This window comes from Musca domestica, unplaced genomic scaffold, assembly GCF_030504385.1.
Source record: "Musca domestica strain aabys unplaced genomic scaffold, Musca_domestica.polishedcontigs.V.1.1 6, whole genome shotgun sequence".
NCBI lineage: Eukaryota > Metazoa > Arthropoda > Insecta > Diptera > Muscidae > Musca > Musca domestica.
In genome coordinates, this window is record NW_026712363.1 from 24,377,169 (window position 1) to 24,389,947 (window position 12,779).

A 12,779-nucleotide genomic window follows, 5' to 3' on the forward strand; every position below is an offset into this window, starting at 1 on the left:
AAAAATCTGCCCGATTAATCTTTCAGGAGTGTTTATATATTGAAAGTACACCTCATGGGCTTTCCAACGTGCTATTCCATGAGCTTGCACTATTTTTAGTTTTCGCACAGTGGGACTCGTTGATAACTTTTGAAAAATAAGAAAAATCAATTTTTCTCTAATTTTCCACGATCGATTTGGCCAAGTAATAGCGTTTTAGAAAGCTCTTGGAACGACCTTTCCTGCAGTGCCATTCATATGCGTGCACTATTTTTTATTGCTGCACAGTGGGCCATTTTATGTTTCCCTCTAGAAAAGACTTGACTTTAGGAAAAAAATTTTTAAAAAAAATCTGCCCGATTAATCTTTCAGGAGTGTTTATATATTGAAAGTACACCTCATGGGCTTTCCAACGTGCTATTCCATGAGCTTGCACTATTTTTAGTTTTCGCACAGTGGGACTCGTTGATAACTTTTGAAAAATAAGAAAAATCAATTTTTCTCTAATTTTCCACGATCGATTTGGCCAAGTAATAGCGTTTTAGAAAGCTCTTGGAACGAGCTTTCCTGCAGTGCCATTCATATGCGTGCACTATTTTTTATTGCTGCACAGTGGGCCATTTTATGTTTCCCTCTAGAAAACACTTGACTTTAGGGAAAATATTTTTTAAAAAAAATCTGCCCGATTAATCTTTCAGGAATTTTTATATCTCGAAAGTACACCTCATGGGCTTTCCAACATGCTATTCCATGAGCTTGCACTATTTTTAGTTTTCGCACAGTGGGACTCGTTGATAACTTTTGAAAAATAAGAAAAATCAATTTTTCTCTAATTTTCCACGATCGATTTGGCCAAGTAATAGCGTTTTAGAAAGCTCTTGGAACGACCTTTCCTGCAGTGCCATTCATATGCGTGCACTATTTTTTATTGCTGCACAGTGGGCCATTTTATGTTTCCCTCTAGAAAAGACTTGACTTTAGGAAAAAAATTTTTAAAAAAAATCTGCCCGATTAATCTTTCAGGAGTGTTTATATATTGAAAGTACACCTCATGGGCTTTCCAACGTGCTATTCCATGAGCTTGCACTATTTTTAGTTTTCGCACAGTGGGACTCGTTGATAACTTTTGAAAAATAAGAAAAATCAATTTTTCTCTAATTTTCCACGATCGATTTGGCCAAGTAATAGCGTTTTAGAAAGCTCTTGGAACGACCTTTCCTGCAGTGCCATTCATATGCGTGCACTATTTTTTATTGCTGCACAGTGGGCCATTTTATGTTTCCCTCTAGAAAACACTTGACTTTAGGAAAAATATTATTTAAAAAAAATCTGCCCGATTAATCTTTCAGGAATTTTTATATCTCGAAAGTACACCTCATGGGCTTTCCAACGTGCTATTCCATGAGCTTGCACTATTTTTAGTTTTCGCACAGTGGGACTCGTTGATAACTTTTGAAAAATAAGAAAAATCAATTTTTCTCTAATTTTCCACGATCGATTTGGCCAAGTAATAGCGTTTTAGAAAGCTCTTGGAACGACCTTTCCTGCAGTGCCATTCATATGCGTGCACTATTTTTTATTGCTGCACAGTGGGCCATTTTATGTTTCCCTCTAGAAAACACTTGACTTTAAGAAAAATATTTTTAAAAAAAAATCTGCCCGATTAATCTTTCAGGAGTGCTTATATATTGAAAGTACACCTTATGGGCTTTCCAACGTGCTATTCCATGAGCTTGCACTATTTTTAGTTTTCGCACAGTGGGACTCGTTGATAACTTTTGAAAAATAAGAAAAATCGATTTTTCTCTAATTTTCCACGATCGATTTGGCCAAGTAATAGCGTTTTAGAAAGCTCTTGGAACTGCCTTTCCTGCAGTGCGATTCATATGCGTGCACTATTTTTTATTGCTGCACAGTGGGCTATGTAACTTTCTTCCATTAAAAAATAGTCGGTATGATGACGAAAGTTTTTTATTGAAATACCTTTAAATTAGTTATTTTATTTTTTTATACTTATAATTATGTTCATTATCAGGTACAAACAAGAATAAATACAAATTTAAAAAAAATGCATTTTTGTTTCGCATCTTCAAAAATCGTTTTTATTTTACCCCTACCAAAATCGTTTTTATTTTCCGCATATCTGTTATACACTGTTATACAACAGAAAGTGCGCCCAGACTGGGTGTTGTCTTCGCTAGTTAAAATCGATTTTATCTTCACGCACATTATATAACGTTGTGGACTTGCATACGCAACTGTTGTCATAAGCCATTACAATATTCAAATGCTATACCAAAACGTGGACCTGTACAGACAATTTTCTGTCATAGGCTGTACAAAATATGAGACAATTCCGGTGAATAATGTCGCTAAAATCATCAAAATACTGAATATCGGTAGGTAAATTTATATGGGGACTATACAGTGGCCTGGACCTGCACGGACAATTTTCTGGTTGTAATATCCATTACGAACTTCAAATACCAAATTTGAAACAATTCCGGTGAATAATGTCGCTAAAATCATCAAAATACCGATTATTGGGAGATGCCGTCATGTGGGGGCTATACGAAGGCATGGACCTATACATATAATTTTCTGTCATAGGTTGTAGTATCCATTACGAACTTTAAATACCAAATTTGAAACAATTCCGGCGATTAATGTCGCTAAAATCATCAAAATGCCGAATATCGGGAGTTGCCGTTATATGGAGGCTACACGAAGACGTGGACCTGCATAGACAATTTTCTGTCCTAGGCTGTCGTATCCACTACGAACTCCAAATACCAAATTTGAAACAATTCCGGTGAATAATGTAGTTAAAATCGTCAAAATACCGAATATCGGGAGATGCCGTTGTATGGAAACTATACGAAGACATGGACTTATACAGACAATTTTCTGTCACAGACTGTAGTATCCATTACGAACTTCAAATACCAAATTTGAAAGAATTCCGGTAAATAATGTCGCTAAAATCATCAAAATACCGAACATCGGGAGGTGTCATTATATCAGGGCTATACCAAAACGTGGGCCTACATGGCCCATTTTCAATACCTAAAGTCCTGCAGACATGTTATACATTTGAGTAAAAAGTTATCAACCTGCTTCATTTCGTTCGGAAGCTAGAGTGATTTCCACAGACGGACGGACATCACTAAATCGACCTCGAATTTTATGCTGATCCAGAATATATATACTTTGTCAAACTTAATATATGGAGGGTATATTGGAGGGTAAAAATAGAATATTTTCCAAAAAGTTAGCCATCTTCAAAAAAAAAATGCCTAAAATACAATAATGGCCTTCTTGCAAAAGAAGACCAAAGCAGTGTTTTCTTTAAGAGAACCAAAAAAAAAGGCCTTCTAATAAAAGTCCAAAACTTTGCTCATCTCTAAACGATAATGTAATCTTTCTATAGAAATTCATCGTATAAAAAACCTACAAAACGAGTTATGTGGACCACTTATAAAGGGCAATAGCTTTTCGTTCTTCTGTAAATCATCTGATGAACCCAAGACCAATATTCTTATAGAACACCATAGGGAACCACCTGCTCTCCTTAACTAAAAAAATTTGGTTTTTTGTAGAACGAAAAATAAATATATTTAAATCAAAAGAGAATAATAAGAAATAATAAACATATATATAAATAAATAATGTTGTGCATAAATACACAAAAAAAAATCAAACGAAATAATTTAAAAAAAATAGAAACAGAACAGAAAGCAGAAAACAGGACAATAGTCCAACAAATTAGAACAAATTAAATATCCAAAATCAAAACAAATTATCAAATATCAAGTTTACCAAACTTTTCCTCGAAGAAAAGTTTAAGAAACTTACACGACAAAATGATGAAAAAAAATTCCCTACGATATTTAACGTAAATTCGGACGACGATTTGTACGACTTTTCTCCAACAGTGGAATCTGTGAGTACGATTGATGTTGTGATGGATCCAGTGTTGTGTCCATTGTTCTATTCGGATCCTCACATTTGGTACAGGCACCAAAGAGACGCATCATACGTGTCCCTAGACTACGGCGATTGTGTGTCTTTCGACTGGCATCTGCATCACTATCACCAGCACTGGTGTTGACAATCATTGTTGTTAGACCACCGGGTGAACAGATGGTCTCAGCTTCGGCCAAATCACGTCTCTGATTCTTGTTACGCTGTGAACGATTTTCAAAATATATGAATTCTTCACGACGACTTTGTCTTTGTTTGCGTGGTGATTCAATCACTTCAATATCAATGCCACTTTCCGAATTGGGTATGAAACTTTTGTTGGCTGAGGAGTTCATGTTTTTCGAATTATTTAAAGCCATGGCCAAGGGGGTGGATTTTTGGCGATTTGCCATTGAGTTGGAGCGTTGTCGTAGGAAACCTAAAAAGAGGAAAGGAAATGCTACATATTAATTATTAAATGAAATGTTTTCAATTTCCCATACCCATTGTATTGTTTATACTACAATCACGGCTATTATCCTGTTCCAATAGATTACTAAAATTCAACGATAATGGTTGTATGGTGGCAATATTTTTGGGCACCTTCAAATGAGCCGGGGCCATAACACCCACGGCATTGTGATCAAAGGAATTATTATTGGGATCCGGTGTAAGTGGAGTATCAAACAATGGAGGCACAGGTGATGGTGTCAATAGATTTTCCGTTTGTGTGGCCTTATCATGAGTTTCTTGTTGGGCCAACAAGCATTGCAAAGAGTTTCGGCTTACACTTGTCATGGCATTTAGACCAAATCCCACTCCTGCTCCTCCTCCTCCTCCTCCCATACCACCCAATGACAGCCGATGAGTTTGATTCATTTGCTTGAGTTTATCCTTACACATAGTATACTCAATGCGCATTGTATCCAAATTTTGTTTCAAACGCCAAATTTCGGCCTTTTTCTCATCCATCATTGATTGCAGATATTCGCCGCGTTCACGATCGCTCAGCAACTGTTCATAGGTTTGTTTGTCCAAATAGATGCCAGCATCTTGTTGGATTTCCCGACTGGAAGATGATGTTGTTGTGGTACCAGTTATATTATCAAAATTTTCCGTATCATGATCACTTATGGCCGATTCATGATCATGTATGTGATCCAAATCATTGGTACTGTGCCGAAGTATGCCACGTTTTTGTGGAACATTGCGTAAACCTTGAACGGACTCGACAGATTTGTGGCCACTCAATGTCTCGGGCATGGAACGATGTCGTTGAAATTTTCCTGAACGACGTTTTTCATCTTGTGCCTTTATATTGGCAATATATTGACCCACCTTACTTTCAACATGTTTATAGCGACGTTTCGTATATTCCGAGTGGATGTCTTGATATGAAACGGATTTGTTTTGGGGATTGCGTACAAATTCGGTCCTCTTGGTTTCGGTGGCTGAAGAAAGAAGAAAGAGATTTATAGACAGTCTTATGTTTCCGCAAATAGTTTCATGTCTTACCTTGTGTTTCGCTAGCATTTGTTTTGCCACTTGTCTCGGCTTCGATGGGTCCATCATCATTGGAGGATTGTGTTGAATCATTTTGTTGATTGCGTCCCGGCGACGACACAGTCGATTCTTCATTATTCTCCTCCACACCGCCATCTTCCAGATCATGACTATAAATTCTTTTCAATGGTGGCTTATGATGTGCGAATATCATATGATCTCCGGAATTTTGTGACATCTCCAAATTGTCGTAGGGAAAACTTTCATCCTGTATACTCATTGTCTCGCTAGTAATTGGGGATTTGCTTGCAGCTGATTTACATTAAAAATACTGAAGAATTTTCGTATGAGAAAATACGTTTTTAACGACAACATACAATCAAAATCGTCTTTCATTTGCAATGGAGTATGACAATATGAGAATTTGTTCTGTTTCCTTTTGCCTTGATTGGAATGCTTCTTTGGTGTAATAATTTTCGTAATACCGTTATGTTTAGTACAATAGTGTAGAGAGATATGGCAACCATATGAATGAGGGGACAGTGTTGCTTTCTCTTGTAATTGATGTTTGACAAGGCTGCACCATGTGAACCCCGTTTGTGTATCGTGTTGTAAGCACAACGAAAACGTCGGGCGTTTAACGCCATGAAATTAAACACTGGACATTTTATGAATTTATTTGTGTTATGATTGTTATTCCTATACGAATTTATTATATAAGAGATACTGATTTGTTTGGATATGGATGACCGTAGTCTGCAGTGATCCCTATTTATGGATAATAGTCAAGTGTTGACCTACAGGTGATAAAACCGTTGAAAAAACAAAACATAAAATTATGAAAAAAAGTATCAATAAAATTTGACAGCATAGTGCTATGGGTGGTAGTAAATTTATTTTGCTTGCTAACTTGCCGATAATTTTCGTTAATTATCGAAATTTAAGAGAGAATTTCACTACTGATCCTCGATTGAAGTTTTTTTCGATATCGATTTCGTGAATTTAGACTCTAGACAAAGGAACCATACGTCTAGGGGCTAAATTCACGAAATCGATAACGAAAAAAACTTCAGTCGAGGATCAGTAGAGGAAATTTTGCTCGTGAAATTTGGAGAATGTAAAACTTTGTGCTGTAATATAATAAAATAATAAAATTTTCTTGTCTTCTTAGTTTCCGCAAAGCATTTTCTTTATTATTATCAATACTATTATATATATCAGATTTTACATTTACACTTCTTTGTCACAAGAAGATGTTCATATAAAATTTAAGAAAATGTAATACAATAACAAGGACACACATTTCAACATATACTCTAATGATTCTCCACAACATACATACAAATTGTAAAGATGCAGAAATATAGTTGCAATAATGGTATATTTAATTCACATACAAGTTTATACATATATTAATATAAAATATAATATTGAAAGAATATAAATATTTAATAGGGAAGAAAAAAATAATAACAATATGTGTTTACATAAAAATGTTAACAATTTTCGTGTTAAGATTTAAAATAATAATTTGCACTTAAAGCCAAACAATGCTTCTATTTCTTTGGGGGGGAATGTCCAGAATTCAATCACAAAAAATTGTTAAGTGGATGTAAAGCCGATTTATTGGTATTTTTTGCGATTAGAATCATCATAGGTTGGTGGCAAATCCTGAAGATAGATAGAAGGGGGAGTGAGTATGTAGGGGATAAACGTCAATTGAATATTTTTTGAAACATACAGGGTGAGATAAAAAAGAACTGCAAAGAAGTCAAATGCCATATATTTTACACTTTTTTAAATTTTATTGAATGAAATCAAAAAGTGTTTGTTCGAATTGGTCACCTTTGGCAGGAATTATCGCCTTCAAACGGCCAATGAAACCGTCACACGCTGTGCCCGAATGTTGCTCTGCGGTATTTTGGCCCATTTCCGGCGATGCGCTTGCTTGAGGTGATCGACACTTTGGTATTTTTTAGTGCCAACCTTGCTTTCCAAAATACTCCAGACACAAAAGTCCAACAGATTGGTATCAGAAGTTTTTGGTGGCCATTGTGTGCTGAAAATGAAGCGAAGAACTCATTTTGTAACCATTCTTGGGTGGCGCGTGCTGAGTGCGATGGTGCTGAGTCCGTTTGGAATGTCCAAGGTCTGCGGCCAAAATGTTTGCGTGCCCAAAGCTTTAATACGCCCTCCAGAATATTTTCGCTATAATATTCGGCATTTATTCTGATGCCACGGTCTTGAGTTCTGGAGGCCAACCGAAGGTGCATATTTTCAGCTGACCTCTTTGGCAAGTAAACACGATCATTTTGTTTGTTTACAAACTGATGGACAACGAATGTTTTTTTTATCGGAGAAAACCAAATTCAGCAGTTCACCACTCTCGGCCAAGCGAAGCAACTCTTCAGCTCTTTTGAGTCTATTTTATTTCTGTTGCGGTGTAAGTTCTTGTACTTTTCGGAATTTCAATGGCTTTACCCCGAGCTCATTTTTCAATATTTGCCGATGGGATATTACGATAGGTTCAGCTCACGAGCCATTTTTCGGCCACTGCGAGGCGGGTTTCGATCAAGTCGCTTCTTTACTTTTCAAACCATTCCTGCTGTTGTTGCTGTTTTCTTCCGTCCACTTCCTTGACATCGGGCTATGCTACCAGTATCACGGTAACGGTAAGCGACGATACGAGACACATAAGATTTATTCATATTTAAATGCTGGAGTGCTCTAACTCTCCAAATATAAAGAAATCACACTATCACGCTTGAATTCCATAACGAATTACTTTTTTTGTGGAAAATTCTCACAAAAATGTTTTTGTACGCTTGTAAACAATATAATCAGCTGTCACTGGAATAATTTTAACAGCTGTCGGACGATTGACTTAGAAATGACAGCAGTCTGAAGTTGGTTGCAGTTTTTTCATCTCACCCTTAAAACCTAGATTAAAACAATTTTCTTGTTCTCTACTTACATCATAAGCCGGAGGGGCTCCTCCACGTGAGCCACCTGGTCGTTGATTTTCTGTGGTATTAAAAGCACTGGCTAAGGCTTCAGCTTCCTTTGAATCTAGGGAATAAAACGATGAAAATTAGAATTGTTTTCTTTGATAATTAAATGAAAAATATATCTTAGGACAAAACAAATATAGCTTACATTCGATGATGAGATTCAAAATAGTTTCAAAATTAGCATGCGTAAAGTTGATTTTATCCTATACTTATTGAAACCCCGTTTCTTGAAGGATATCAATATTAAATAAACAATTTTATGGGTTTCACTACACTCTTGAAGAAAGAATTTTGTCTTTGTTTATAAAGCAAATGGAAGTAAAATTGGTACAAAAATAAAACCAGTTGATGGTGCTGGTGGTGGATAGTAATAGTAATATGGATAATAGACAGTATTGCCTGGAAATTTGAACAAAAATTCAAACATAAATCAGTTATAGGATAATTAAGATGGCGGCGCTCGGCTTTTGTTCGTGTTTTACAAATTTTCATTTCTTGGGAGATTACCTTGAGTTTAAAAAGAATACGTTGTTGTTGCAGAAGGTAGTAGTGTTGTATTGAATTAATAACCTGTTGAGGAGAATAAAACAATAAAAAATATTGAAGGGAAATTCAAAAGATTGGAAGAAAGAAAATATCAAAAAGTATGTGTTGAGTAAGTGTTAATCTATTATTTGCCCATTTAGAACTGAAATATTTCTGGCCGTGAAGTGCTAGTGCATTTACATTAGTAAAAGTATTTAAAAATTGTATAGAAAACGAACGATGGTTTATATTTAAGAGCTTATTTTATGATCATATCCTCAGATATTTCGGATCTCTTTAAGGCCAAAGAATGTGTTATACGGTTTTTCGACTGTTCCCATTAACTTTTATCTTTTATCCTTTAATTAAATAGTTTGGAAAAAGCAATAATGAGTTGTGTGTTTAAATGTGTGTTAGATACAAAACAATGAAACACAAAAACGCAAATCAAATCAGAACTTACGATAATTTGGTGCAGTGAAACCCATAGCCCCCGCCGGTGGACCCCCAGCAGCTGGAGGATAAGGAGGATATCCACCACCACCATAGGGTTGTGGTTGCTGTGGTGGATATGGGGGATAACCGCTATTTGGTGCATAATTAGGATAAGGTGGATATGGAGGAGGAGCTCCTCCTCCTCCATTAGAAGGACCCGTTGGATACCCACCTCCATAGCCACCAGCATGTGGTGGTGCTGATGACTGTTGAGTTTGATTTTGTTGACGCTGTGCTGGCTCATCATCGTCAGGTGGCAATGAAAAGCCATTCCATGATGGTGGCTCCTCACGTTGTTGAGAGCTATTATTTGAGACATTATTTTGCTGTTGTTGCTGCTGTGGCGCTTGTTGTTGACTGGCTGGAGCAGAAAAGCCACCCCAACCTTGATTATTACTCTGGGGTGTTGGATTATAAGGCTGTGGTTGGGTAGGATTGTAGGGATGTGATGGTGGAACAGAAGGATACAGATTTTGTTGTTGTGATGGATCGCCATATGGTGGAGCAGCATATGGTGGTGCACTACCACCATAAGCTGGAGCCCCACCATATCCAGGTGCACCATAGCCAGGGGCGCCGCCATAACCTGGCGCACCATAACCCGGAGCTCCTCCATAACCGGGTGCACCGCCATAACCAGGTGGAGCCGTACCACCGGGAGCACCATACGCTGGAGCTGTGAAAATCAAAATTTACAAAATTCCCAAAATTTAGAGAAAAAAATACAAAGCCAATTACAAAAACAAAAGCCGAGTTTAGGTATCTCCCAAAAAGTAAGGAACCCATCTACTTACGTCCTCCAATACCAGGGTATGGTGGTGGATTATCACTCTGATACACAGTATTGGGTGCTGGGCCACTAAACGCTTCATGCTGTGGCAACCAACCATAATAGCCCGGTGGTGGCTGATAGGCTGGTGGTGGAGCTTCATGCCAATTGCCGGATGGTGTATATGGTGGTGGATCATCACCCTGCAAACCGCCACGATGGTAGTTGCTTTGAGCGGTTTTAGCTGCACGCAATAAAGCCATTCCATATTCTATGGCACCTCCAGATTTGAAGTAAAGCTTGAATTTGACTTCGCCCACAAAGTTGCCATTTGGCTGGGCACGTACCTTGCCCTTGATGTAATTGGCACCAAACACCGGTTGTTCCAATTCAACCTGTGAACAAAAACATGTATCAAATTAGATCCTCGTAATTATGTTATATTTTTAGGCTTTTACGCCCTCAATTTGTTCAAAATAAAATTGGCTTCCGAAAAGTAAATCTTTGTTATGAAATAACTTAAAGACCACTAATCAACATTCAATGGAATATTAATTTGTTGTTCTAAGTAAAAACGTATATTATTAGGGAATATTAGAAACACAGGGAACGATTAAAATCTGAAAAAGATGGACCTGAAGAAAATTTCCCAAATTTTATTTTAATCATTGGTATGTGACAAGGGTTAAGGAAACTGGTAACCGGGACAACGCCAAAGGAGGAACTTTTGTTCGCTAATGGGACTAGTTGTGGTAAATCCTATTCTTCAGCAAATTTGTGTAACACCAAACGTGTATTACAGAATTAATTAAGAGAGAACTACAAACTTTCTTTGTTGGGGAAAATTATTCTAAGTAGAACATTGTCAGATTTAGTGTGTGTATACATTTGTATTAATTAGCTACACTGGTTTCCTTGTGACATACATATTCACACTATGGATGTGTACTTAGTTACGGAAACAATCCATCAAAACGTCATCGTTACTTACATCATTCATGGCAATAAAAGGAGCACTAAACGATTGCATTTCATCACCAGACTTTTTGCTATTGAATATCATACGATGTGACGTCAGGTAAATGCGTCCGGCCTTGCTTCCCTTAAAGACCGAACTGTCCTGACCAGAAAATTCCATGGTAACATTGTCGCTGTGAAGTAAGATACTGCAAAATAAAGAGACATACAAATTAATAACATCTATACTATATACTACGTATATATGTTATGTGGCGTTTCCACTGCACTTGATTCGCTCTCTATTCGTTGTTTGACCCTTAACTATGAAAAAACTATCTAATTCTTCACACAAAATTTCCTGAGCGAACACTCATATTTGTACGTTGTTCAAATCAAATCACTCTCAGAACAACGAAAAAATATGTCCCATCCCTAACAAATGAGAGCATTTATCGAAAAAATAAATTATGACTTTTAAAAATTATAAATAGAAAAATTTAATGAAATTTTAAAAATTTTTGGGAAGACTGAAAATTATGAGTGAAAACTACAATGTTGAATGGCGTATGTACATTCAAACGAAAGTAAATTTTGCTTTCTCTCTCATTCGAGGTACGCATTTGGTCCACGAGTTAAAATTTCTACAGAAAACTGCAAACAAAATAGTCAATATTTTCAAAATGTTTCTATCGGCAGAAAAAATGTTTGACAAGTGTCTCTTCAGCAGAATTTAAAAATGGAAAAACACAAAAATATGTTCAAAATGTCAATATTTACACAAAAAGTTGAAAACGTGAATGAAAATTGTAAAATTAATGATATAATAAATCTTTGGGAGAAAAACAATAATTTCTTCTATTCATATTAGTGAGAATTTCATGTATTTTCGTATACATACCCTTTAAAATCAACAAACAATTTTTTTGAAAAAAGGAATTATTTTACTATGAATTACGAATCGTGCCGTATGAACGGGTTAATTCGTGTACCTAATTCTGAGAGCGAACAACGTTGTTCGGTTTCCAATGGAAACATGCTATTAATAAAAGCAGCGTAGATTCGGCAAGGAAATTCACACATCATTAGATTTGATAAGACGTCATATTTCACTTTTGGGACAACAATTAAATTGTTTTTCTCAATTACAACAGTTATCGCTGACCGACAAATCTAATCATGCTGGAATTTCACCATAATTAACAGAAAAATCCTAAGACTTACTATTCTCCAGCATGTATTAGAACGCCATTATTGGCGTGGGCTGTATTAACAGACATTTTGCTTCTGGTTTTTATGAATTTTCCACTATTATTATAATTTTATTATGCCCGACTTGTTTGTTTTTTAAACTTTTCTTCTCGAAATGTCAAAATGATTCATCAACTAGAGTTGTATAGTTCACCAATGAACTAGTTCGAGTGAACTGTTCATTGAAAAGAGCTTATGAACTAGATCCTTAAATCTAGTTCATTCTAGCTCACTGAACTTAAGGCTCTATTAGACGATATGTTTTTTTCTTTCATATGCAATATGGTACAATGGTTTAATGAAAAGTTTTGTTTATTTTTTTGTGT

At 36.2% G+C, this 12,779-nt stretch overlaps 2 protein-coding genes across 8 annotated transcripts; both read right to left on the bottom strand.

Moving 5' to 3' along the window:
• Positions 1 to 1,934: 1,934 nt before the first annotated feature.
• LOC101895921 (protein swallow) lies at positions 1,935 to 5,929 on the bottom strand. Its single transcript, XM_005187686.4, has 3 exons — positions 5,458 to 5,929; positions 4,446 to 5,393; positions 1,935 to 4,381 (listed from the first exon to the last, which is right to left on the bottom strand). The coding sequence occupies exons 1-3, from the start codon at positions 5,723 to 5,725 to the stop codon at positions 3,870 to 3,872; spliced, it is 1,728 nt and encodes a 575-aa protein (XP_005187743.2). The 5' UTR covers positions 5,726 to 5,929; the 3' UTR covers positions 1,935 to 3,869.
• An 878-nt stretch (positions 5,930 to 6,807) lies between these two features.
• Positions 6,808 to 12,586, bottom strand: LOC101895388 (postacrosomal sheath WW domain-binding protein). 7 transcript variants are annotated; one of them, XR_009343754.1, is made up of 7 exons: positions 12,427 to 12,586; positions 11,237 to 11,411; positions 10,271 to 10,640; positions 9,649 to 10,152; positions 8,964 to 9,026; positions 8,602 to 8,855; positions 8,483 to 8,514 (listed from the first exon to the last, which is right to left on the bottom strand). XR_009343754.1 is itself a non-coding variant. In XM_005187683.4 (6 exons), exons 1-6 carry the CDS (start codon positions 12,480 to 12,482, stop codon positions 7,069 to 7,071), a joined length of 1,248 nt encoding a protein of 415 aa, XP_005187740.1. In that variant the 5' UTR covers positions 12,483 to 12,586; the 3' UTR covers positions 6,808 to 7,068. The 7 variants fall into 7 exon arrangements, 2 of the variants coding, with proteins under 2 accessions (XP_005187740.1, XP_011294234.1); XR_002194982.2 differs by having other exon boundaries at positions 9,445 to 10,152; XM_005187683.4 differs by lacking the exons at positions 8,602 to 8,855; positions 8,964 to 9,026 and adding an exon at positions 6,808 to 7,116 and having other exon boundaries at positions 8,420 to 8,514.
• Positions 12,587 to 12,779: the final 193 nt, after the last annotated feature.